The sequence below is a fragment of the Helianthus annuus genome, chromosome 15 (assembly GCF_002127325.2).
Source record: "Helianthus annuus cultivar XRQ/B chromosome 15, HanXRQr2.0-SUNRISE, whole genome shotgun sequence".
Lineage (NCBI taxonomy): Eukaryota > Viridiplantae > Streptophyta > Magnoliopsida > Asterales > Asteraceae > Helianthus > Helianthus annuus.
The window spans coordinates 50,836,187-50,862,240 of NC_035447.2; the positions used below are offsets into that span (position 1 = coordinate 50,836,187).

Genomic DNA, 26,054 nt, shown 5'->3' on the forward strand with positions numbered 1-26,054 from the left:
AGTGTTTTTATTTAGAACTAGAGGGAAGGCCCGTGCGATGCACGGCATGACCAACAATTAGTGTCCTTCATTTTGTTGTGTGTTCGAGGAAAAATGTTTATGTATGGATAAAAGATAATTAGCCAAAAGACAATGTAAGAGAAGCCATACAAAACGTGATAAGAGCTTGTACCATAAGCCGGCCACACAAAATGTAAGGCGTGCATAGCACAGGAACTTTGTTTGCGGAATTTGTTTAAGAACAAACATGTATGCCAAGTCTAAAAACATGCATTACAGGGAAAAAACTTAAAGGAGTTCACAAAGCTTCCTGTTTTATTCAATAATTCACGAAATCTTTTGCCGCTAATGCATGGCCATGTAGTCCACATTCCCCTCAGTAGTTACCCACAGAATCATCCGAATCAGAACCTTCATAAGTAGGGCTGTGAAAGAAAGAAAGGAAATGTTAGGCAGAACTTTAACTTGGATGACGTATATGTTAGCAGTTCATATCCATTATTTTGTAATTAAAACTTGATGGGGTCGTATGCGTTCTCAAATCGAAAAAGCGATGGGGTTGTATGCGTTCTCAAATTGAAAAAGCACATAACAAAACCAATGGTGTAATTGTACTTGTTTATAGTTAGTGATAAAGAAATAAACATGATGTTTGTATCATATAATATTCACTTTTGAACATTTACTTAAACACGACACAAATGGATATGTAGTTATGTGGTTCATGGAATTTGGTAAGTCAAAAGTATATATAGAAACTTACATGTACTTTCTGATTGTTTCTTTGAGCTTTACCGGTGTCGGTATTGTCATCACCCCTTTACCCTTCCTAGTCATGGGAGTAGGAGTGGTAGATCCAACGGATTCACAATTGGTTTCGTCCGGGAGCACACGCTTGCAGTTGAAGCTCTCAAAGGCCCCATGATGGTAGTATGTGGATGTATCAACTTGGATGGTTCGGGTGGTGCCCACAAGTGAGTGTAAGCAGTGTGGGAGCGTTGAGATGCTACCGTCAGAGTTCTGTATCATGACTGGAGCGGTGTAGATATGCGAGAGACCCGATTCCGCATTGAGTATAGACTCAGCAGTGGTGTTTGTTAGAATTTGTGCAGTGTCATCAAAGCACATGATGACCGCATTTGCCGTGGAATCGAGCACCTCAAGTTCAAGATGGAACCTGGTGAAAGTTTTTTTTTCAGATGTGAAAGTGTATAAAGGCGATTGCCAACGCACATAACTATAGAATATGAAAACCAAACCTTGCTTGTGGAAACATAACTGGGTTTTCACAACCAGCACACCACAGCTCCCCGTGTTCACGCGATACACCTTTCATGCATTTTCCTCCGCCACACATAAGTCTGAACCACTCTTCGCTATTACGTACGCCTTTAATGGCCACACGACAATTGAACTCAGCATTCTGCATGGATTAGAAGGAAAACATTTAATGTATGGATAATAATAATGCCGAGGGAAACAATCGAAATTATAGAAAGTTTTGATACCGTGTGTTTCTTATTTTCTCGACCATGGTGTAATATTTCTTCAAGAGTCGACAAACCTTCTGAACAGTTAGCAATAGCAGTGGTTTTCTTCATGTTGGCAGGTGTCTTCCGATATTCAGCCACAGGTTGCATAATGAAAGGGAGGATGCTTGACTGTGGCTGTGTAATTATAGAGACATGATAAGTAGCCTTTTGGGATGACTTGTGGCAGTTTTCATTTTAATGAAAGCTTAAATGCAAAAAATGTTATAGGAGCTGAATATGAAACATCTAATTGCATTAATGATAACAAATAATATTAATAATAATAAATGATGGTAACATATATTTTGATGTTACGGAATCTGAATATGAGAAGTCTATATATATATAAATCTATATTATTAAATAAAATGGATGATTCAATTGGTTAAAATATATTTGAAAATCGTTTGGTACATCCTGGGAAAACGGGGGAAAAACCAATTTTAGCAAAGAATGTACCTTGTCCTCGCATAGTCTCCAGCATTCATTATCCAAACAGAACCCTTGTGCAGAAACTTCAGTCTTCCCCTTCAAGTTTAATCTATATAAACACATATGTAAAATGTTAACAAAATTTTCCAAATAAGTAGACTATGTCAGCGATGATTGCATTACCTCATACAATAGTCAAATTTAGCAGGAAAGTCAACCTTGGCCATAAATAGCTCAACAAAACCTCCCTCTTTACATTTATCGATACACCTAAGCGCCAATGCAGCCTCTGCTTGAAGCTGAAATACAAAAAAGTATAAAAGTAAAATAAAAAAGTGGAGAAAATAGAAATGCCTTTTGTCTTTGTAGAACATATAATGAAGGTTATCCTGATAACCGTAGATACCTCATTCAAACCACCAATTGTCATGCGGTACGCTAAATTCAAATGAGCTGATAGATCACATAAAACCACAGGAAAATACTTTACATATTTCTTTCTTTCCTGTAAAATAAAAAAAGTCAAATATTCAGCAACTTTGATACATATATAAAATAACAAAAAAACAAAAAAATGAGAATGGCAATCAGCCAATGACAATAGCAGTCAACCAATGACAATAGCATACCTCCTTAGACATATCACTTCCTCCCTGAGGCTTGATGAAAATCCCGTTGCCAAAAGGGTGGAGGGACGGGTTGACTTTGAAGTTTGACCTTGATGGTATCAAAAGGGTGTCCAACTATCAACTGTGTCGCCCCTCCTATTGTTCCGGCGGTTAACTCCTTTGCTACATCCGTCATCTGTGAGTTCGTATGAACAAAAAGAAAATGAAAAACACGATATGTTTGAAAAGTTCGTTTTTAGTTTTAACTTAAACTCACTGGTTAGGATCACAATTAGGGATTTCAATTTTCTACCGAAGAACCTCTGGACTTCTCCAATGAATTCGCAGAACCCAAAAAATTTATCCGTTTTTCCTTCTTTCAATATCGAGTTTCTCATGAATATACACATCCAAGTTTTGCATTTGCAGATGCTTAATACGAAGCGAAAAAGCAAGCAAGCAAGCCCAAGTTTGGCGAACCAAATATTGCAAATATTAAACTGAGGTCTTACACATTAAATTAACCAACCATTAATTGACGTTTAAAACATATAATCTACTTGCCATTAATCTGGCAAATGTAGATCTCTTGGGACCAAAAAAAAAATTAGACCAATAATGAACTCAAACTTCACCTCTTTATTAGAAGATATCAGGATGGAATCGTCCAGGGATGGAGTTGCTTCCCTGAGCTTGCTTTAAATGCATTGTTAACGCATAGTTATTCACCTCAAGTGTCCTCACCTGCTCTTGATATTGAGATAATAACTGTTTCAACTGCTGCACCTCTACGTTCCTCTCATCATACTCCTTTTGTCATTCATGTTGAATGGCTACAGCACGTTTCAGTATTGCATTTTCCCTCAGAAGAACTTCAATTGGTTCCTTGAAAACTAAATTTTCCTGAAAGTAATAGTACAACCAAATAAGATAGTTAGAAAATAGTACACTCTACACTCATGTGTGTGAGTTGTGTGTTTGGGTGGGATGAGAAGCTTGCCTTATGAAGGGTTTCTGCTGCATCACCAGCAGCACGTTCGGTTATGGATTTCTCCAAACTTTCAAGTACACGCATAGCACGAAGTCTAGCGTCATCAATGCTGGTAGCACTTGTCATTTCTGTCACAAACAACTCAACCCATTCTGCACCGTTTCTCGGTGAGTTTTCCAAAGAAACATCTTCGCTGGCAGTGACCGGACCTACATTTTTATTCAATAAAAGAACTTAGTCTACTAAATACATAATAGCGTACGAAAGCCAAAGCTTAAGCATGAAAATAAACTCAAACAAATTACCTTTATCAACTATTGTGTTTGACTGTCCTGGTGAACCTGAAATCCCATTTACATATCCCAGAGAGAGCTCGTTGAGACTCTTAATGGCAGAATCTATATCATTTCCACTCTTTTCTAATGCTTCTTCCAGAAGCTAGAAACACAGTTACGTCTTTTCGGTTAGAATAAACTTCTGTGTAATATAGACATATTGTGTATCAAGAACGAAACAAAAAGCGAATATAGTCGAATGGTAAAATTTCTCTTTGCCAAGGAGAAGACGCGGGTTCGATTCCCGCTATCCGCCCAAAACCAAACTGAAGTGATTTATTTCATATCTAAAATTGTAAATTAAAATGCTAAAGGATTTGGTATAGTTAGTCGTCATAGTGTAGTTATTCTACGGCTCCATCTCCTGCGCTGGCTCTGGCTGTCGTTGCTGATTTTCATACAAAAGGTAGTTAAAAAGTTACAAACATTCATCTAACACTGTCAAAAATCACATACCATAAAAACATCTCGTCTATAGTTACTTTTTCAAACAGTGTATCATGTCTATGCCGCTCAAATGCAAGCCTAAATGCAGCAACCCTACATATCATCAATAAATCCATTAGATAAGTAACAATAAATCATACCCTAATCGTTCTTCGTAATGATGAACAGTGTATAAAAACAAAAATGACTTTAGAGTTGCAAAAGAAACACACACCTTTCAGCGGATATGGTTGGTGCCACTGGAGGTTCATCTACGTCCATTGCTTCAGGTTCAGCTCCATTCACTCTTCGTTTTTACGATTTTTACAACGTTTCTTGATTGATTCTTCCGGTCACCCTTCCACCATCCTTTTCTCAGGTAGGTTCCTTCCTTCTTTATTTCTTTCCCACCTGGGGTTTTAGGGTTCTTGTTTTCTAGATAGATAATAATTATCATGATCATGCCTATTCTAATGTAAAAAATCACATACCATAAAAACATCTCTCCATGCTACGCAATACTCAGTATATGGCATAAACATCCTCCCCACTGATATATACCGCTTCTTTCCGGTCATGCACACAATTACCGATATTTTATTAAGTTTCACATAATACGTAAAGTCGTAAATAAACATAAAAATTGCCAAATTTATAATGTAAATGTATATACCTCTAGGAGGACCACAATCTCTGCCCATCAAGTAAGGCACTGCTACGCCGATGTTAACAACCCGCTCAATCTCGTCTATAGTTACTTTTTAAAACAGTGTATCATGTCTATGCCGCTCAAATGTAAGCCTAAATGCAGCAACCCTACACATCATCAATAAATCCGTTAGTGTATAAAAACAAAAATGACTTTAGAGTTGCAAAAGAAACATACACCTTTCAGCGGATATGGTTGGTGCAACTGGAGGTTCATCTACGTCCATTGCTTCAGGTTCAGCTGCAGTTGCGTCTCTGAAAGAAACCAAAAAGCATAATAGGGCTTCTATGTTTATTGCGTCCGATCTGATGTGACCAAATTGTTAAACGTTTCTTTGTAAACAATGTTTCTGGTATGGTTCTTCATGCCACCGTTGCCATCCCCGACGATGACAATCTTTAAACCTTCAGGTGTCGTAACCCTTGAAAGAGCGACATAAAGCTGGCCATGGCTAAACACAGGTCGGGGCAAATAGAGACCAACAACTTTTAATGATTGGCCTTGGCTTTTATTAATGGTCATTGCATAGCATGGTTTCACTGGGAACTGACGTCTTTTCATAATGAATGGCCATTTTGATTTCGTGGATGAAAGGGTTATCCTCGGTATTAATGCAGTATCTCCACGATTTGACCCAGTAAGTATCCTAGCCTTGATAACAAATTTCCCAAGGTCTGTGATAATAAGACGGGTGCCATTACATAAGCCTTGCGAGGGGTTCACATTTCTTAAAAGCATGATAGGGAGGCCTTCTTTTAAATGCAAAGCGTGCGGTGGCATACCTAACAATGTCAAATAATTAAAGTATTTAACTGGTCACAAATATTTTGTTTGTAACTAATATTTTAGTGCCGGGGGGGGGGGGGTACCTGGGAATGTCAAAGAGTTTAGGAATTCAGACGGATAGAGTTGTTCCTGTTCTAATACATCCGTGGATGCGCGACATATCTCATCAGAGCTCTTGTAGGTCTTTGTGGTCCGTCTCAATTGTGCAAACATGTAATCATTGATTTCGTCAGCGTCCATATTGCGCGGGGTTAGTATTGCTCTTTCACACAAAAAATCGTCATCGTCCTGCCTTTCTGTAAACGATGGGAAGACAGCGTTAACAATCGAGGCCACAGGAAGACCACAACTATCAACGATGAACCTGGTGGGTATCTCGATCCAGGTTGACTCATCTTCACCTTCTTTGGCTTTTGAGGGAACGATTCCATCGCCGATTTCTAACAACCATTTGTTGAAACATTGCCTATCCATGTCTATCACACCTGTTGAGGTGTATTCGTTGACACGCATACTACGGTGAAGAGTGAAGATTTCACAACTTTTCCATAGGTACGATTTATTTATGCATGCCTGAACAACATCTTCTCTTTTTCCCTTTGGGATGACGGGAAGGATTTGCCTGAAATCACCACCAAGCAAGATAGGCATGCCACCAAACACACGTTCCCTGTTTGTGTAGGTACAAAACCCCAATATATCTCTAAGTGTTTTATCAAGTGCTTCAAAGGCATATTTTTGCATCATTGGTGCTTCGTCCCAGATGATTAACCTTACCTCTTGTAAAAGGTGTGCCAATTGGGTATTTTGTTTGATGGCACACGTGCTATTGTTAAGTAATTCTAAAGGGATAGCGAAGCGGCTATGAGCTGTCCGACCACCGGGTAATAGAAGTGATGCGATACCTGACGTGCAGGGATAGGTAAAGTGAGTAAAAATGGAGTTGTGTACACAACCACATACATTATGTAGCACGAGAATAATTATACAACATTACATAATTTTTTTTTACCTGAAGATGCAACCGCAAGGGCAATCAGGCCCATCGATCTTAAGCGTGACAGGATGGCTTTGTACAGGAAAGTCTTGCCTGTCCCACCCGGACCATACACGAAATAAAACCCTCCTTTTCGGGTGACAACAGAATCAATGACTGTGTCGTATATGACCGTTTGTTCCGTGTTGAGTGATGCATATAACTGATCGTGTTCGTCTGTCAACTTTTTTTTATTGTAACTCAACTCTTCCCTGATTAGACGATTATCCAGCTTATCGAGGAGCGACGTATCTGGTTGTGGCATATCTGTGAAATCCTCCAACGATTTTCCATTTTTCTCCAATAGTTCATTTAGTTCAATTAGGCAGTAGTTCTTAAGCTGGTCGTCCGATAAATGTAATCCCGGAAACATGAAGAGCCTACGTTTCATGTACAAAATATCATCAGATAGTATCTCCCAGTTCTGTGCCCACAATTGTGCCGGGCGGTTCACTTCGCAAAACAACAATATGGTAACAAACAATTCCCGTAGCTGGGAACCGGACGCCCATAATTTAGCCTCTGAAAGAGCGTCATTCCACTCCTTGTCATCATTAAGTAAGCCGTACGCATAGCAGGCCTCTTTGAACGTTTCATACACGACTCCGTCGACCGTTTTTATTTCTTCGAAACTTCGGGGCCCTCTGACAATTCCCAACAACATCCTTAAATAATACTTTGGCCCAGCTGCTGGATTGCAATACACAATCCGCCCAATGGCTGGCCGCTCCAACCGCGTTTTCCATACCTTGTTATCCTCTTGCCAAACATACTTTGTAGGTATCTCGGCGTACGTAAACTTTCTTGCCGCTGCATCTCTGCTGTTCAGCGCAAACCATTGGGTGAACATTGTGTCTCGTATCCCGTCCCGGTTTAACAGGGCCGGTAAGCTGTCCGAATCACGTAACGTGATTAGATGTTGGTTAGGTGTATGGAACGTTAGCTTCATGACGGATGGAAATGAGTAATGTATAGGAAATGCAAGCATTCTCCACACAGCTTCACACGGCGATAAGTACCGGCAATCCAAATAGTTTTTAATCTCATCGACCTTAACAATCTGTTGTGTACGCCTTTCACCATCATTGCCAATGTTTTCCTGAACAACCATTGTAGCCCTGTCTGGCCCCTTGTTTAAGTATTTAAACAGGTATTTTATTGCTCGGGACTGGTTGCACCATTCAACATTGATGTGCGATTCGTACTTTAAGAGGAGATAACGGTTGTATGGGACGACAAACCGGTTGTCAAGCTTCGTTTTGCCCTTCATAAAGAAAATCTTGGTATCTCGTCGTCGATAAACCGGGTAACCGTCTTCGTCAATTGTCGTTTCTCGATAAAATGGTTTTGGAAAGTGTTTCATGCATTTACCATCTGTTGTACACGGAGCACTGCGCGCATCATTCCCACATGGACCATGCAACATGTAATCTGTCACAGCCTTATAGCCGGATGGATCGTCAATTTTCGATGGGATCTCGGCTGAAATTAAATCATCTATACCAGTAGGCGTGCGAGACGCGGCAGAATTTTCGAGCCACAATAAAAGGTGCGCGTGTGGTAGGCCTCGTTTTTGAAACTCAATTGTGTAAACAACTGCATATAACCAGGGGGACAAAGATTCAAGTCAGAGAGGGAAAAAAGGGGAAAATTACAAAGCTAAAAAAGGTCAGTATTTGTGGTAGAATTGATAGCAAAAGAAAGAGGCGGAGCATTACAAACTTTACCTGCTGTGCAGTTGCCAAAGATTTGTTTCTTCATAATATCTTCAATCAAGAAAGTTAGCTTAAGCTTAAAAACACGTGATACAACATCTGCACGGTCGTGAGACTTCTGTCCTGATATGAGAGATACCATGTCTTCGATCTCAGGCCATTTTGGGTTAGCTGTAAATGTTACAAACAGGTCGGGGTTTCCAAAAGAACGGCACAGAGCCATGGCATCTTGGTAATTTTGGATCATATATCTTGGACTGCCCGTAAAGGTTGACGGCAAAACTATACGCTGTCCGATAGCCTCAGCATTTGTATCCCCACGCGTCACAGCGTCACAAACATTATGATAGAGTTCAACGCGCAGCTCATTTTGGTTATTCCTCATCCAGCGCAACCTTTGTTCTTCGATGGCCGCGTATGAGTCAACCAAATATTGTTGGAATAAACGACCGCCTCTTAACAGGGTGGTGCCTTCATTGTTGCGATAATGGATTCTGTAGCAGTAGTATTCCCGCATCGTGACACATTGTCGTTTAGTCGCCCGACGTCCGGTGTTGTCATGGTAGCGTATTCGCTCGTGGAACCCAGTCTCTCCGTACGGGAACAATAACGGATACTGCAAAGGCATGTAAAGCTGATGTAATTCTGATATCCGTTGAAGCACGCCGTTTTTCGTACTGACGATAACATCACGTGGCTCGGTGTTTTCCCCAAAGTCGTTTGTGATAAGAACAGCAACTTCAGACACATTAGGGCGATTGTACTGTGGATTGTTTATTACTTGGCCTAGTAAGCGTAGCTGACAATCGTTGCTTTCATTCTGAGTGCACCAGTCGCGCGCCATTCGGAAGGCGTTAGCCAAAGAACTGTGGTTGTCTAACATTCTGATGAGGGACGCAACAATTGCTTCATCACATGTGTTGTGACAATCGGTCTGGCCGAACAAAGCAGCTATACGGTTTTTGACTTCGTTTTGCGTGTCGTAGAAGTACAGCTGAGCATATCTGGGCTGTTCACCTTCAACTGGCAACATGGCTCCTATTCGGTGGTAGTTCTGACCGTTTATTCGGAAGGTGTATAGGCTACGACCACTGTTTATAGCATGATCAATCTTTGCCCCAAATGATGTGAAACAGAACATGCTATTGTACACTCTAATATGTTCTCTGAATCTAACCGTCTCCGGGTCATTACAATCAAGTAACGATCTTAATGGCTCAGGGGCGTCAAGAAGGCGAGGAAGCAAAACCTTGCCATCCTGGCAGCACGAAGAGAAAGTCGTCCCATCAGACGCCTTTGTATTTTTGTTCCTCTCCTCATACCACATGACCGCTGCACAATTATGACATGTGAAGGTTGGACGGCCAAGGTTCTGGTACTCAACACGTGCACCTGTAATATTTATAACAGGTAAATTTAGTACAACACACAGACTGAGAGTAGCGTACCCAAACAGTGGAGTAACGTTAGACGCAAGAGGGAACAAAAAATTGTGTGGTAAGAAAATAGGGTTGGACAGTACCTACTGATGCAAACGCTGCCCTGCGCGGGGTTCGAATACGAACGCCTGTTAGCAAAATTAAATATGGTAATGTTATTCCTGTGGTGGTGACAGATGGGTAAAAGCGTAGTAGGGTACCGGGAAGTGATGGAAGTTTACCTTCTGTTTTTTTAGGGCGAGGAGGACGCAGACGTGATGGACCCGCCACGTTTTGATGAGAATTTTGTGGCGTGCAGTAAATATTGTCTGGAAAAAAAAAACATAATAGTTATGGAAATGGTAGAAGGATAGTAGTAAACAGTGTAGCTAGCAGTGTAGACCTTGGGCAGATACGGAGGGAGAACATGTTGTTAGTGGACATACCACAGGCAGTGTGTGCACTGTATCGCTCCGCATAATGTTTTCACCTGCAACATATATTCAGGGAAACAACTATGATGTAGGCGTCGTATTGGGATGAGGGATGATGTAAGTGTGGAAACAAAAAAAAAATACGAACATGCACTGTCCCAGTGGGACGTTGATGAGGAAACATGGGAACGACCTTTTATTGATCTTTCTTTGCCCGTTCCAGTGGTTGTACCAGCGGTCACCGTAGCACTTGGCGGCTGTATTCGAGTGTTACCTGAAACAGGGAAAAAAGATGCAGATATAACAAAGACAGCATAGTAGGCAGAAAATTAAATCACTAACTATGTAAGTAAATTGACGTTTTGCATTAAAGTAGTATACGTGTTGCAGCATTTTTGTGAAGAAAAATTCAAGAGCATCCCATTTTTGATTCACCAAACACGCATCTAACATCAAATTAAACGAATGAATATCTGGTAACACCACATGCCTGGAATCAACTTTACTTGTAACATGATTCCCGTTCTCCAATAATTTATTGTTATACATAGTCGATAGTCCATATGCATTAGATTTATTTAACTTTACTTTTAATTTATGCCTCACTTTATGACACCTCTCCTTTTTTGCAGGTAATTATGGTCACACGTTATTTTGTTTCAGTTCAGTGTATATTATTTTAAATAATAAAAACACTAATAAATTTATATTTGCATTACTTTAAAAATAAATTTTTAAATTAATACCCATTTCAAAGGTCTTAATTATACTGTTTTAAGATTATATATTTAGGAACTAATTTTTACTTTTAATATACCACATGCATACATCGTCCCAGTGGGACGCTGGTGTGGAAACATAAGAATGACCTTTTATTGATCCTTCTTTGCCCGCTCCAGTGGCAGTACCAGTGGTCATCGTAGTACTTGGCGGCTGTATTTGAGTGTTACCTGAAACAGGGAAAAAGATGCAGATATAACAAAGACAGCATAGCAGGCAGAAAATTAAATCACTAAGTATGAAAGTAAATTCCAATCCCTTGTGTGCAGCCTGATGGCAGTGCCGTCAAAATTTGAGAGCCTAAACTGTTTGTAGCCTAATTGGATCTTAAATTTTTACATGCACGCATGTCGGCACGCAAACATTATGGCTATATGGTTCCGTTTTCACAAAGAGTACAGCTAACCTGTGTTGGGGTTGGCTGAGGATGCAAATGTAGTTATGGAAGTAAGTGTAGGTCCACAATATGTCACGTTCTTCCCACCAAGGCCCACATAGTTACGACTTTGTATATGGATGGAATTTTTGCCACACACGAAGCTGGTATCGCTGCAGTTGTTCATTAATGTAAGACCGAAATATGTTTGCACCTTGCCGTCAGACAGCGTATGGGAGCAAAGGCGGACTTGTATCGGATGACTAACCATGCCAGGAGCAGCAGACCATAACCTGGAAACCTCATCTTTTTATGAGGGAATGGGAAGGGGTAGAGATCAACATTTTAAATTCCATATGTGGGGTCGGGGATAACACTGCAAATCAAAGTTCATACCTTTGTCAGGTCCAGACTGGGCGAGCAGTTTTAGTCCACAAACATATTGGATCAACCCGTTGGCCATAACACGTGAATGTGTATGAAAGGCGAAAGAGGCTTCGAGCATCACGAATGGGCGCGGAGGCAGCTGCATGTTGCATACAATGTCATATAATACATCGGTAAAAAAAACATTCATGCATGCCCGGGGGGGGGGGGGGGGCAGCGGATGTTTTCCCTGTTTTGTGGCTTCTATTTGTTTTGGGGGATTGTCAAGGTTTCTGTCAGTGGATGGTTTGGATCTGCCATCGGCGCCTTTAATCAAGTTAGTACCTTATTTTCATATTTATATGAGTGCCAGATTTTTATTCAATAAACCTGACAGACTTTAGGGAATTGTTGGATACGTTTATCTTAGGAAAATAACCCTTTTGCTTTCATATAGTTTAATGGACAAATTAATACATACTGTGAACCATCCACTCGAATTTCCTCTTTGAATCAGCTGGTTAAATTAGGTAACACTTCTAGCGGTAATGAGGGAATTTATCAATCTCTCTATGTTCAACATTATCATCAGCAAGAAATATACAATGGGTTTATGTTGCTTGGCATATGCCTTACACTGCACAACTGGTTTTTTTTTGTGTACTCATGTATGTTCTTGATATTGTTGTATTTAAACTTCATTTAAGATGCTTTTTTGAAAGCTGAACAACTTTTAAGAGTGCAGGATTTGTTGGTGACTCCTTAAATAGGAACATGTCTGTTTCTCTTCACTTATATGTGTATGCTTTTCCATGTAAATGGTCAGCCATTGATACCACCCTTATTCTACTTTATTAAATTTCTCTTTTTTTTAACATAGGATGAGGATCTAAATACTATCTTTTCACGTTTTGGTACCGTGACCTCGTAAGTCATCAAATCTTGAAGTGTTTTATCTGACCAAATCCATTTTCTTGTTGCAATAGTTTTTATAATTATAAACTTTAGCAGAACTCATATAATCCGTGACTATAAAACCGGTGACAGCTTGTGCTATGCGTTTATTGGTGAGCCGTTATGATTCTTTGATATTTTAGTTTAAGATAGATTAATTTTAACCTGAAAATGTCATTTATATTTCAGAGTTTAAGCCAATTATATTTCAGAGTTTGGAAATGTCATTTATATATCGTGCAATAGAGAAGCATTACACTTTTGGTGTGGGCACAACTCCTAAGCGTAGCCACATTATTTGAATACATAAAAGAGAAAGTCACAACTGTGAAAACACTTAAATAAGCTTAAGAATGAGCGTTGCCATATCAGCAAGAACCCTCCTCATCATCCCTACGATCGTCTAGCACATCAGTAACATCTTTACGATCAACCCGCACCCCATCATCATCTTCATCCGAGTCTTCAACGCAGCTGAAAAGAAACATTGAAAAACGTGTTGGGACAAAATTCGAATGGATAAACATTCGAAACAGGGGAGAATTGGAAAGGGTATCTTACAACTTTCTAAGTTTGCGTCCAGTTACAGGGGTCGGCGGCGGGAGGTTCGAACCACGCTTTAGGGAGCCGGATGGTGGTGCGCCCAAACCAATCGCAACAGTATCAACGCTCATATCCGCATCATCCATACCAGGGCCAACAATCTTCGCACAAGTGAAGCTCTCATAGTCCCCAAAATGGTAATATGTATGGCTCTTAATCTCAAAAGTGTGTTTTGTTCCAATAAGGGCTGCGAGGGCGGAAGGTAGTATGGGAGCATCAATAGAAGTATCCTGCACATAGGAAAAGCCATCGTAGCAAATTCACATATGACTGGAAAACCACCTTACAATGCGTAGTGTACATACCTTCAACTGTTCCTCTACCAAGGATTTCGCCGTCCGCTTAACCAATTGTTCAGCAGCTTCATCAAAGAGGACGACTACGGTGCTCATCGTTCCGTCAGTTACATCCGCCTGAATGCGAAACCTAGTATGGTATAGTAGATCAATTACAATTGTAGAGCAGCGGCCAAATTCTTAAGCGGTGAAAGTAGAAGCGCGACAAACAGTCCCGGGCAGCAAATAATCATGCAATCATATGCGAAGGGGGATAGTAGTATAAAGGGACGATAACAGAAGTAATGAATTTGCGTATGAGATATTCAAGCGTATACCTTGTCCTTGGATAGTCAACCTTTGATTCACACGCCTTGCAAATGAAGTAACCGTCCTCTCTTGTCAGCCCCTTACGACACTTGCTACCGGAACACGCGAAAAGGTACCAGCTGTTCTTGGTTCTAATAGACGTAATCTCCACAACGTTCCGGAAAAGGATGACCTATAACGAACAAAATAGTAGGGGTAGTTTAGCGAGGCAAACGGGGTGGGTGGAGAGAATGTATGGATAGTGTCCCCACACATGGTAGGCCCATGGGTAGGTTACATCGAGGAGGCTAATCCCTATTATCGCACACTCGGCAGGCCGAGTGTTTGGCCTGGTAGACAGAACTGTAGACAGAACCAAAAGACTAAGCGAAGCTTTTGTTGCGATTGAAGCTCCTTTCAGATTTATATACAGGTTCGTTATGCGCTTAAGAGATGTTTTATTTACTGAATTGTTTTATAAACTTATGCTTATGGGGCCAAATTGAGTGTCACTTTGGGCACTGTCTACCAAATTGGCAGGCCAAACGGTTCCGTATTATCAGTGCCCAACGCAGCAAACCTGTTCGAGATCGCCAGACCTTTGTTAACAGCTGGGACAGGGGCTGTTTTGGTGGCAATTTGTTGTCTCGAACCAGCTTTTACATGGCTGCCTTGGACGACTATGGTGTAATTAAACCCAACTGTTTTCGAAGCAATTTTAGGGACCTGATCAGCAGCTTTCTTCAACCCCTTTGAAGGGTGCTGCTGGTCAACGGTAAGACCTGAAGCTGATAATTATTCAAATATTTCAGCTCTGAAGCTGATAATTAGTATGCTCGACGTACTAAAATATTGAAAGAGTCAATATTGAACATAGTTATTAATAGCGAATAGTGGACAATAGCGACACGCTACCTATACGCTACGTAGCGATAGCGATGAAATAGCGGGCGCTATTTTATGTTTAGCGACACACTTGGAAAAAATTTTAGAAATAACTATATGTATATTATATCTAAATAAGCTGTGTTATATGATGTTTTATAGGTATGCTTTTAAAAAAACTAAATTCCTGCTATTTTACATGCATGATCGAATACAATTTTCTGATTAAATAGCGACACATGAGTAATACGCTACGCTATTCGCTATAGCGCTCGCTATGAGCGCTATCAATAACTATGATATTGAAATCAACTCTGAAGCTGATAATTAGTATGTTCGACGTACGAAAGAGTCAATATTTGACTTAAAAGAAACTAATTATTGAAGAAAATGGACTGACCTGCACTTGACTAACTCAGTTGGGGTGGCCAAACTTTAGACCATTATAAATTTCAGTGTTAAATTAGTTATAATAGCTGTATTGTTCTGTTAAAACAGGTTAGTTATAACAGTTATTAAGTTATTAGAAGAAGCACATTTCTGAACTATGAGTTGAGGAACCGGAAATTAGACACTACTTTTCTAATCTTGGTTGCTGGCTACCAATTGGCATATTGACAAAGAGAGTTTGATAACGAATCTCTTCGTTATGTATTTGTGCGTTTACATGCTCACAATTCAGACCATTAAAATGAATTACCTAATGATTTTTTTCTTTTCTAATTCCACATAGAAAGTGGTTTATATACAGCAAATCGACATCAACTGGTGGGGATGGGCGTTGATGATTTTAAACTAACCAATTATTATTTACATTTCAGTTTTAAATTAGTTATAATATCTGTACTGTTATGTTAAAACAGGTTAGTTATATCAGTTAACAGAAAAAGCACATTTCTGAACTATGAGTTGAGAAACTGGAAATCAGGATTGATTTCAGTTATGTTAAGGGCTTTGATTACTAAATATTTGAATATTTTAGCTTATGTTAAGTAACTTAATAAAAAAAAATAAAGCTATAGGGGGTGTTGGAATGGTTGCCAGCTGTACATGACCGGATTAGATGGGTTCGACCCACGTACAACATGGCCACACCCACACCAAGTTCAAACCCTCACATGTAGGTATAAGGGTGGAGACGAATGGCAACAGCCAGTTGGCATACGTACCTTCTTTTTGGATTTGTCGGCACGGACCCTGTCCACAAGCTCTTGCAGCGTACCAACACAGACCACATCCTCGGTGATTGGATCGCTAGTATCTCCAACGGCAACACAGCTGGGAATCATAGTTGGATATTCAGGTAGAGCGACAAACGCATAAAAAACAGGTAATTAAAGTGTATGTGACCAAGGTTGTACCAGTACCTAATGGATGTCTTGAAAGTTTGGAGGGCGGGCACCTCGGGCGAATCAATGATCATAGTTGAGGTTGAGCTAGACAAACCAAGAGCGCCTGCATTGCGCCAAAGAAGGTAAAGGGTTTGAAGTAACACGCATAATCATAGACGCAGTAGGAAAGCAACCGTACCTAAGTGAAACTTTGCGCTCATGGAAGTCAAGATTATAGAATAGACAGCGGGGTTTTGTTCTTTCTTCTTGAGCATAGCATCACCCAGCTGACCCCACAACGTCACTCTAACTCCGCGCTTGCTGTGAAATTTATAAAAAGGCTAAAAAAGTGAGATTTAACCAAGCAAAAGCAAAAGGCCAAACGGGTAATAGGGATGGGATACTTACCGTTCATTTGTTAGGTTGAACTCGACCGTGCGAGCACCCGTTGCTTTCACAGACTGCGGCCCCACGTCGGTAACATATCCTACAACATCTGCAACACAATGGTTAAAAACCACACGACAATCAGGGGTCATTCAAAAAGAGAACCACAAAGAGGGGCGGCCATTTGCATGTTGACAAATTGGCACGCTTTAAATCGACAAATTGGCATACTTTAGATCTACTTGCTTAATCAAAATAAAACATCTTGTAATAAGAATTTATAAAGTTTTTTCTAAGAAATATTATTATACCTACAAAAAACTTGCCCTCAGTTGGTTGGAGGTCCTCAAACGCCGTAAGTAAGAACGGGTAGCGCGTAAAGGAACCACTGGCATCGTCAACCTTCTTCACAATCGTGGAACCATTTAACCCAATAACAAAGGGGCTGTCTTTCAGAATCCGGTATTGATCAGTGGCCTGTACCGTAAAACCTTTGAGTAAATATATCCCGCCCTCTTTGAGTTTGTCAAAGAAGTAGTGCGCAATGTTATTTCTTGCGGTACAATGCATCACACCTCCCTGTGCAAACCAAACAACATAATTTCAATATCAACGAAACCGGTAAAAGGAAAACAGAAGGGGGTTAAAAAGGTGAGACTTGCCTTTGTATCACTGACGACATAATCGGTGCTCATGTAGCGTCCATTGACACTTGTGACATCCCACTTTCGGCAAACCATAACCTTGATGGGGCCGGTACTCCCTTCACGAAGGTCAGCAAGGGCCATCTGGCAGCCAACACCACTTCCCGATGTATTCATATTAAGAGAGCTGGACATTTAGTAGAGTAGCAAGGTTGGATATGTACCTACAACAATAGAGAAGGGGGACATTATATAATAGACATTCAGACCATTCATCTCCCTAGTAAAAAACGTAGAATAATCAATGCAATTGAAAAATCCTATTAATTGCATTTAATTTACTTAAGCATTTGAAGAGTCACATTGATAGCGAGGATAGTTGTTACTACTTTGCCTTTTGGCTAATAAGATTACTTTGACTTTTGGATTTTCTAATTCAAGATTTGGAATTGTTAAAAGCCAAAAAATTTAGATTTCTAGCTTATCAAACTTTCTGAACCATAACTCACCAGAACAGAATACTAAAAGGATCTCAATTTATTTGAAAGATAAAATCACCTGAAATTCAGATATCATAACCAAAAATGGATCCATCAACAGCAGCAACGATGCAAGCAATGATGACATATGCAGTCACTTTTCCTTCATACTGCTCTGATCTGTTTTTTGCTACACCTGTTGGTGCAACTGCCCCCCCTGCCATCTCCACTCTCACACAAAAAAAAAACACAGAAACACACACAAAAAAGGTGTTTTAAAGATAGACTCAAGTTTCAGTAGTCAATTATAATTAAATTTGTTATGAGGTCTGTTGATATGAAGGTAGAAAGAAATAAGTAAGTGGTTGGTGAGGATGACCTCATCTTTATGGTTGCCAACACAAATATCTCATTTCTGTTTTAATATGACTCAGGGACTAAAATGGCATTTTAGCCTTAAAAATAAAATAACAAATAAAAATGTACCTGAGCAAAAGCTGTTCGAAGCGATGACCTAATGTACGTATCAGTCCGACTTCGCGCCACATCGGTATCATTTTTCCGTCTTCGGCGATACTCATTAGATATATCTTCAACCAATATTTTAGCAGCTGATACCCCTAAAGACACGATACTTTGCATAGAATTAATGTTTACGTTATCAAATGTATAATGATACGCAAGAAGTCTTTGTTCAGCCCAACCCAATATCGAAGTCAACCTAGAACTCAATATTTTAGCGTATGTCGGATCCTTTGTCGTTTGACATAACTAATTCTTTTTTTTAGAACGGAGAAACACGGCCCCTGATTCTACACCACCTAAATATCCATAATGAATTTTGAACCCTCACCAATCACCAATCACCACCTGGAACTTATATATGTAAATGACTGAACAATTTCGTACCTGAGCAAAATCTAACACCGAGGACACGGTTTAGCTCGGGTGTTTCCGTTGGAAACAATTTCGTTTGTGGGTTGTCTGATGTTGGGCAAATAGTGTGTGCTGGAGGTAACAATATTGGCAATGTTCCGACAGGGAGTCATAATGCTCTCTCTGTTGGATATAACCGCGGTTGTTCGGTTAATTCGGGTAATGGGAGTTTGGATTGTTGGGGGCAGAATATGAATATGTTTGGGAAACCGGATGGTGTGTTTAAATCGGTTTCGGTTGGTGATAATCGGTTTTGTACGATTAGAGTTAACGGAACTGTTGTTTGTTGGGGCGAGAATGGTTTCCAGTTGCCCGATTATCTGCAGCGTGTTCCGTTTGAGGGGCTGTTGGTGAATCGCGGTGTGTTTTGTGGGATTTTGACTTCGAATTATTCGTTATATTGTTGGGGAATGAGTCTTTGAGTTCGTTTGTATTCGCGGATGTGGTAGAGTGGACACTGCAAGATGTCTTAAAGTTGGCTGGCGCAAAGGTAAAACAGTTTCAGGACCACAAAAAATGCATTATAAGCATACTTTAAAGATCATTATTCATAATTACCTGTCTTGATGAAAGAGTTGAGAGGAGGATTTTCACATGAGAATGAACTGTAACAGCTTGGGGAGCAAAGAGCACAAGCTGTTGTGTAAAGCGAACACTCCTGCCAAGTTAACAAAACACTACATTAATAAAATATCTAAAACTAATAGTCATTTCTTAAGGGTATCTCCATCTAAATATATGCAGTAAGGTTAGAAGCAGCCAAATAAAAACTGTCTAAAGAATGAACAGTAAGGTTACTTACTCGAGAAGCGTTGCTGTTTCTTGCTGCAAGCTTATCTCTGCAATGACAGACTGTACAAAATCAAACAGTTAATTGCTGCACATAACGACAGGTATATATTTTCTGAGCCATGCTATTATTGACTTAAAACAAATAAAAACGTACCTGAGCAAAAGCTGTTCGAAGCGATGACCTAATGTACGTATCAGTCCGACTTCGCGCCACATCGATGATTTGTAAGCCGTGTGAATTCATTCAACCTCCGCCTCCGCCGGAGTCAGTAGCATCGCCAACACCACCAGTAGACCGAAATGCTGGTTGGAGTGACAAAATGGTTGAAAAGTTCGATTTTTTTTTTCACTTAAACTCACTGGTTGCCAGGAAAACTATGAAACTTCAATCAAAAGTCATCAAAACACGTCCTTTCGGCTCTTATACTGCCACCCGGCTCCATCTCCTACGCTGGCTCTGGCCGTCGCTGCTGACACAAATATCTCATTTCTGTTTTAATATAACTCAGGGACTAAAATGGCATTTCATCCTTAAAAATAAAATAACAAATAAAAACGTACCTGAGCAAAAGCTGTTCGAAGCGATGACCTAATGTACGTATCAGTCCGCCTTCGTGCCACATCGATGATTTGTAAGCCGTGTGAATACATTCAACCTCCGCCTCCGCCGGAGTCAGTAGCATCGCCAACACCACCAGTAGACCGAAATGCTGGTTGGAGTGACAAAATGGTTGAAAAGTTCGATTTTTTTTTCACTTAAACTCACTGGTTGTCGGAAAAACTATGAAACCTCAATCAAAAGTCATCAAAACACGTCCTTTCGGCTCTTATACTGCCACCCGGCTCCATCTCCTACGCTGGCTCTGGCTGTCGCTGCTGACACAAATATCTCATTTCTGTTTTAATATAACTCAGGGACTAAAATGGCATTTTACCCTTAAAAATAAAATAAGAAATAAAAACGTACCTGAGCAAAAGCTGTTCGAAGCGATGACCTAATGTACGTATCAGTCCGACTCCGCGCCACATCGGTATCATTTTTCCGTCTTCGGCCAGACCTTTGTTAACAGCTGGGACAGGGGCTGTTTTGGTGGCATTTTGTTGACTCGAACCAGCTTTTACATGGCTGCCTTGGACGGCTCTAGTGTAATTAAACCCAACTGTTTTCGGAGCAATTTTAGGGGCCTGATTAGCAGCTTTCTTCAACCCCTTTGAAGGGTGCTGCTGGTCAACGTTAAGACCTGAAGCTAATAATTATTCAAATATTTCAGCTCTGAAGCTGATAATTAGTGTGTTCGACGTACTAAAATATTGAAAGAGTCAATATTGAACATAGTTATTAATAGCGAATAGTGGACAATAGCGACACGCTACCTATACGCTACGTAGCGATAGCGATGAAATAGCGGGCGCTATTTTATGTTTAGCGACACACTTGGAAAAAATTTTAGAAATAATTATATGTATATTATATCCAAATAAGCTGTGTTATATGATGTTTTATAGGTATGATTTTAAAAAAACTAAAATCCTGCTATTTTACACTTATAAAATCCCGCTATTTGTATTAAAGCACGGGAAAAAACAAAAAAAACCCTAAGAGCCCGTTATTTGCTTGCTGTGGAGCCGCCAAAATTAAATGGCGACACATGAGTGATACGCTACGCTATTCGCTATAGCGCTCGCTTTGAGCGCTATCAATAACTATGATATTGAAATCAACTCTGAAGCTGATAATTAGTGGTACAACGCTCATTGCCGACATTATCCTGAGTGTAAAGGTCCAAGGCTTCACCAATGATGTCATTGTTTCTAATACTCGCATCAAAATCTAACACCGAGAACCGGGTTGGTTCCGTATTATCAATGCCCAACGCAGCAAACCTGTTCGAGATCGCCAGACCTTTGTTAACAGCTGGGACAGGGGCTGTTTTGGTGGCATTTTGTTGACTCGAACCAGCTTTTACATGGCTGCCTTGGACGGCTCTGGTGTAATTAAACCCAACTGTTTTCGGAGCAATTTTAGGGGCCTGATTAGCAGCTTTCTTCAACCCCTTTGAAGGGTGCTGCTGGTCAACGTTAAGACCTGAAGCTGATAATTATTCAAATATTTCAGCTCTGAAGCTGATAATTAGTGTGTTCGACGTACTAAAATATTGAAAGAGTCAATATTGAACATAGTTATTAATAGCGAATAGTGGACAATAGCGACACGCTACCTATACGCTACGTAGCGATAGCGATGAAATAGCGGGCGCTATTTTATGTTTAGCGACACACTTGGAAAAAATTTTAGAAATATTTATATGTATATTATATCTAAATAAGCTGTGTTATATGATGTTTTATACGTATGCTTTAAAAAAACTAAAATCCTGCTATTTTACACTTATAAAATCCCGCTATTTGTATTAAAGCACGGAAAAAACAAAAAAAAAACCCTAAGAGCCCGTTTTTTGCTTGCTGTGGAGCCGCCAAAATTAAATAGCGACACATGAGTGATACGCTACGCTATTCGCTATAGCGCTCGCTATGAGCGCTATCAATAACTATGATATTGAAATCAACTCTGAAGCTGGTATTAATAGCGAATAGTGGACAATAGCGACACGCTACCTATACGCTACGTAGCGATAGCGATGAAATAGCGGGCGCTATTTTATGTTTAGCGACACACTTGGAAAAAATTTTAGAAATATTTATATGTATATTATATCTAAATAAGCTGTGTTATATGATGTTTTATACGTATGCTTTAAAAAAACTAAAATCCTGCTATTTTACACTTATAAAATCCCGCTATTTGTATTAAAGCACGGAAAAAACAAAAAAAAAACCCTAAGAGCCCGTTTTTTGCTTGCTGTGGAGCCGCCAAAATTAAATAGCGACACATGAGTGATACGCTACGCTATTCGCTATAGCGCTCGCTATGAGCGCTATCAATAACTATGATATTGAAATCAACTCTGAAGCTGGTACGAAAGAGTCAATATTTGACTTAAAAGAAGTTGCAGCACTCAGTACTATACCAGGAGGTCTGCCTGGGTCATCCATACTCTTTCGAGTCATAACGCGAACATGATCAGCCCAATTCCCAGACAAAGTTGTCCATGTATGTGCGGTTGAAGCTCCAAAACCGCTGCAAAAGCTCAGAACCATTCTCTCAGCCAGGTTCAACATACTCTTTCTCCCTTCTGGAGTGGTTATAACTGTGAAATGAAACAAACCCTTTGTTAAATAATCATGTATTTATCAAATATATTCGTATTATATGTGTTAATCAGACTACTATTAAGGTAGAAATCCTAACTATTACTTTGTTAATACTTACCTCCAGCATCTCCTGAAGGAATGTTGTTAGCCATTACGCTTGCAAGCCGTTCACATCGCCTATCTAAAGTTGCCACCCATCGCTTTGCCCCAAACGCCAGACCAGAGTTCACCAGTAACTAATAGATATTGTGAACAGCTCTATCATCAAATTCAACATGTTCAACCCATGTTACCTACAAAATCAAACAGTTAATTGCTGCACATAAAATAGCGCCCGCTATTTCATCGCTATCGCTACGTAGCGTATAGGTAGCGTGTCGCTATTGTCCACTATTCGCTATTAATACCAGCTTCAGAGTTGATTGTAAACCAAAAATCAAACAATTAATTGCTGCAATGACAGACTGTACAAAATCAAACAGTTAATTGCTGCACATAACGACAGGTATATATTTTCTGAGCCATGCTATTATTGACTTAAAACAAATAAAAACGTACCTGAGCAAAAGCTGTTCGAAGCGATGACCTAATGTACGTATCAGTCCGACTTCGCGCCACATCGATGATTTGTAAGCCGTGTGAATTCATTCAACCTCCGCCTCCGCCGGAGTCAGTAGCATCGCCAACACCACCAGTAGACCGAAATGCTGGTTGGAGTGACAAAATGGTTGAAAAGTTCGATTTTTTTTTTCACTTAAACTCACTGGTTGCCAGAAAAACTATGAAACTTCAATCAAAAGTCATCAAAACACGTCCTTTCGGCTCTTATACTGCCACCCGGCTCCATCTCCTACGCTGGCTCTGGCCGTCGCTGCTGACACAAATATCTCATTTCTGTTTTAATATAACTCAGGGACTAAAATGGCATTTCATCCTTAAAAATAAAATAACAAATAAAAACGTACCTGAGCAAAAGCTGTTCGAAGCGATGACCTAATGTACGTATCAGTCCGCCTTCGCGCCACATCGATGATTTGTAAGCCGTGTGAATACATTCAACCTCCGCCCCCGCCGGAGTCAGTAGCATCGCCAACACCACCAGTAGACCGAAATGCTGGTTGGAGTGACAAAATGGTTGAAAAGTTCGATTTTTTTTTTCACTTAAACTCACTGGTTGTCGGAAAAACTATGAAACCTCAATCAAAAGTCATCAAAACACGTCCTTTCGGCTCTTATACTGCCACCCGGCTCCATCTCCTACGCTGGCTCTGGCCGTCACTGCTGATTTTCACACAGACATTTCATCGAGCACCTTGTATGCAAAATTTGAAAGACAATCAAACAATGCAAAGTGACACTCAATTTAGCCCCATAAGCATAAGTTTATAAAACAAATCAGTAAATAAAACATCTCTGAAGCGCATAACGAACCTGTATATAAAATCTGAAAGGAGCTTCAATCGCAACAAAAGCTTCGCTACAACACATCGTTCGTCAACAGTCTCTTTCATAACAACCATAGGGACACTGAAAGGTATCCCTTGAATTTAAAAGAAATAAATGTAACGTTTTACAAATACTAAGTTAAATCAACCTTACCGTTTACTCATTTTTGTTTCAATGGCATCAGCATCCACTGCAATTCCAAAGTACGCCAAGACAGGGTGCAATGATACGTGCGGGAAGGTGACGATTCCATACCCTTTTGGAATTGGTGCGGATTGTTCTCTCAATCAATGGTACATCGTTGATTGCAACAACTCCACACCATATCTGTCTGCAGTCAGCCACCTAGAAGTCTTGGGGGTAGACTTAGAAGATCAGATAGTCACTGTTAGTATGCCCAATGAGTATCGATCTGGGTAAGAGGCCCTTCTTGATTGATTATTAGGGACATTGAAAGCTAGTGTGGTGATTTGGGTGGGTTTGAGAGAGCGATAGGGACCAGAGAAATATGAAAGGTCAATCCTTATTTTGAATAAACATTTTATATAATCATAACTAATCACCATCAATTATCATGAATTATAATCCTTAAACACCAATCATTATTAAATTAGTGGAGAGATAGAAGAACCCAATTTATAACAGCCATTAATTTTTGGTTTTAAAATTGAACTTATAACTAAACTTTAGAATATATATAGATATTATTTATTATATTAAGGAATTTATTATTTTTTAATCAATAAGTCATGTGTACATACTGCGTAATTAAAATAAAAAAATAATTTAGAAATTTATAACTTTTGAAGAAATTTATAAAATTTTGAATTAAAAGTTTCATAATATTTGAACGTTACAACTTTGTAATATACAAAATTGTTAAATTAAGAAACTTAACTAAACATGACATAATTAAACTATTATGAAACTTAAATATAATAAACCTCTAATAGTTTATATATGTTCTGTTAAATCATGTCTAAGTGTATCATTAGCCGAACCATCGTCTACATTTTAAACAATTAATGTTAAAATTTTAATCGCAATTCAATATTGTACATAAGGTGGTGTGTCATATAGCAAGCATAAGTATTTGTAAATGTATAGATAAAATTACACCATTGGTCCTTGTGTTTTCTGCAAAATTTCAATGTCGGGTACTAATGATTTTTTGTTGGAAAATCAGGTATTAACGTACTAATTTGTCACAATGTTGAGTACTAAGACCAAACTTTGTCACAATTTTGAGTATTATCGCCAAACCTTATGTTTGATTGCTGTGTTTGATTGCTATTGTAACGAGAAAAAATTAAATGGATTTAAAGTTTATTTTTTCCTTATGTTTGATTGCTATTGTAACGAGAAAAAACTGGTCCCCTCCTCTTTTTATAAATACTAACTTCAGGCCAACAAGCAAATTATACATTACTTCAGTATTCGGTTTATAACTGTTTGTTTTTTTTTCTATCAGTAGCTGGACCACGACTTTATGAATCACATATGATCATTTTTAGTCGACTAGGATCACATTTTGTCAATAACAATTAAAATAAAAGTAAAAATAATCAAGGCAAATGTGTTAAGGATAAAAGTCCAACTACATGTTTAATACAAAAAACTTCCTAATCTTTAGATTCAGATTAAAGATTACTAATTAAATTATGTAAATTTTTATGTTTACATTTGCAACTAAGACCCAGTTTAATTCACATAGAAAGGAATTGAAATGTGATAAAAACGTTGGAGCTTATACAAATATTATTTCATCAAAAGTTTGTAGTGTTTTTTTTTCTTTTATAACTTTTCAATATGATGTTAATAAAATTCTGAGTATACTACATTTTCGTGTAAATTTC

The 26,054-nt window shown here is 39.3% G+C and overlaps 4 protein-coding genes and 1 long non-coding RNA gene across 5 annotated transcripts; all 5 read right to left on the bottom strand.

Moving 5' to 3' along the window:
• Nucleotides 1–118: 118 nt before the first annotated feature.
• Nucleotides 119–21,149, bottom strand: LOC110911536. Its single transcript, XM_035984575.1, has 15 exons — nt 20,507–21,149; nt 20,101–20,415; nt 19,694–20,006; nt 19,550–19,599; nt 19,306–19,405; nt 18,721–19,226; nt 17,891–18,431; nt 2,594–2,768; nt 2,371–2,469; nt 2,148–2,263; nt 1,992–2,073; nt 1,509–1,667; nt 1,260–1,423; nt 764–1,177; nt 119–425 (listed from the first exon to the last, which is right to left on the bottom strand). Exons 8-15 carry the CDS (start codon nt 2,603–2,605, stop codon nt 377–379), a joined length of 1,095 nt encoding a protein of 364 aa, XP_035840468.1. The 5' UTR covers nt 2,606–2,768; nt 17,891–18,431; nt 18,721–19,226; nt 19,306–19,405; nt 19,550–19,599; nt 19,694–20,006; nt 20,101–20,415; nt 20,507–21,149; the 3' UTR covers nt 119–376.
• LOC110923904 (ATP-dependent DNA helicase PIF1-like) lies at nt 5,086–7,966 on the bottom strand. Its single transcript, XM_035984315.1, has 5 exons — nt 6,832–7,966; nt 5,903–6,724; nt 5,362–5,815; nt 5,213–5,287; nt 5,086–5,140 (listed from the first exon to the last, which is right to left on the bottom strand). Exons 1-5 carry the CDS (start codon nt 7,964–7,966, stop codon nt 5,086–5,088), a joined length of 2,541 nt encoding a protein of 846 aa, XP_035840208.1.
• LOC110909633 lies at nt 6,815–11,865 on the bottom strand. Its single transcript, XM_035984316.1, has 6 exons — nt 11,609–11,865; nt 11,292–11,372; nt 10,571–10,696; nt 10,231–10,317; nt 10,093–10,137; nt 6,815–9,962 (listed from the first exon to the last, which is right to left on the bottom strand). The coding sequence occupies exons 1-6, from the start codon at nt 11,847–11,849 to the stop codon at nt 8,515–8,517; spliced, it is 2,028 nt and encodes a 675-aa protein (XP_035840209.1). The 5' UTR covers nt 11,850–11,865; the 3' UTR covers nt 6,815–8,514.
• Nucleotides 13,103–17,263, bottom strand: LOC110871916 (replication protein A 70 kDa DNA-binding subunit-like). Its single transcript, XM_035984574.1, has 9 exons — nt 17,000–17,263; nt 16,710–16,797; nt 16,501–16,622; nt 16,338–16,425; nt 16,140–16,248; nt 14,115–14,278; nt 13,807–13,927; nt 13,460–13,731; nt 13,103–13,372 (listed from the first exon to the last, which is right to left on the bottom strand). Exons 1-9 carry the CDS (start codon nt 17,256–17,258, stop codon nt 13,267–13,269), a joined length of 1,329 nt encoding a protein of 442 aa, XP_035840467.1. The 5' UTR covers nt 17,259–17,263; the 3' UTR covers nt 13,103–13,266.
• A 2,059-nt stretch (nt 21,150–23,208) lies between the features above and the next one.
• LOC118487593 lies at nt 23,209–24,747 on the bottom strand. Its single transcript, XR_004882002.1, has 4 exons — nt 24,352–24,747; nt 24,184–24,279; nt 23,718–24,064; nt 23,209–23,623 (listed from the first exon to the last, which is right to left on the bottom strand). It is a non-coding gene; the product is annotated as an uncharacterized LOC118487593 (long non-coding RNA).
• Nucleotides 24,748–26,054: the final 1,307 nt, after the last annotated feature.

Bases quoted from the DNA above. Each gene is read 5' to 3' on its own strand.
- LOC110911536 (XM_035984575.1), bottom strand. The intron at 1,668-1,991 runs GTACATTCTTTG...ATAATTACACAG, and splicing joins GGAGACTATGCGAGGACAAG to CCACAGTCAAGCATCCTCCC. The intron at 1,178-1,259 runs GTTTGGTTTTCA...AACTTTCACCAG, and splicing joins GTTATGTTTCCACAAGCAAG to GTTCCATCTTGAACTTGAGG.
- LOC110923904 (XM_035984315.1), bottom strand. From the start codon at position 7,966: ATGGTTGTTCAGGAAAACATTGGCAATGATGGTGAAAGGCGTACACAA. The intron at 5,816-5,902 runs GTACCCCCCCCC...TGACATTGTTAG, and splicing joins AAACTCTTTGACATTCCCAG to GTATGCCACCGCACGCTTTG. The intron at 5,288-5,361 runs GTTTAACAATTT...GGTTTCTTTCAG, and splicing joins AACATTGTTTACAAAGAAAC to AGACGCAACTGCAGCTGAAC.
- LOC110909633 (XM_035984316.1), bottom strand. From the start codon at position 11,849: ATGGTTAGTCATCCGATACAAGTCCGCCTTTGCTCCCATACGCTGTCT. The intron at 10,697-11,291 runs GTCATTCTTATG...TCCCTGTTTCAG, and splicing joins CAAAGAAGGATCAATAAAAG to GTAACACTCGAATACAGCCG. The intron at 10,318-10,570 runs GTTCGTATTTTT...TTTTTTTTCCAG, and splicing joins GTCCCACTGGGACAGTGCAT to ACAATATTTACTGCACGCCA.
- LOC110871916 (XM_035984574.1), bottom strand. From the start codon at position 17,258: ATGCATTGTACCGCAAGAAATAACATTGCGCACTACTTCTTTGACAAA. The intron at 16,798-16,999 runs GTATAATAATAT...ATTGTGTTGCAG, and splicing joins TGAGGGCAAGTTTTTTGTAG to ATGTTGTAGGATATGTTACC. The intron at 13,732-13,806 runs GTATGTACACTA...TCCTATGTGCAG, and splicing joins TGGTAGAGGAACAGTTGAAG to GATACTTCTATTGATGCTCC.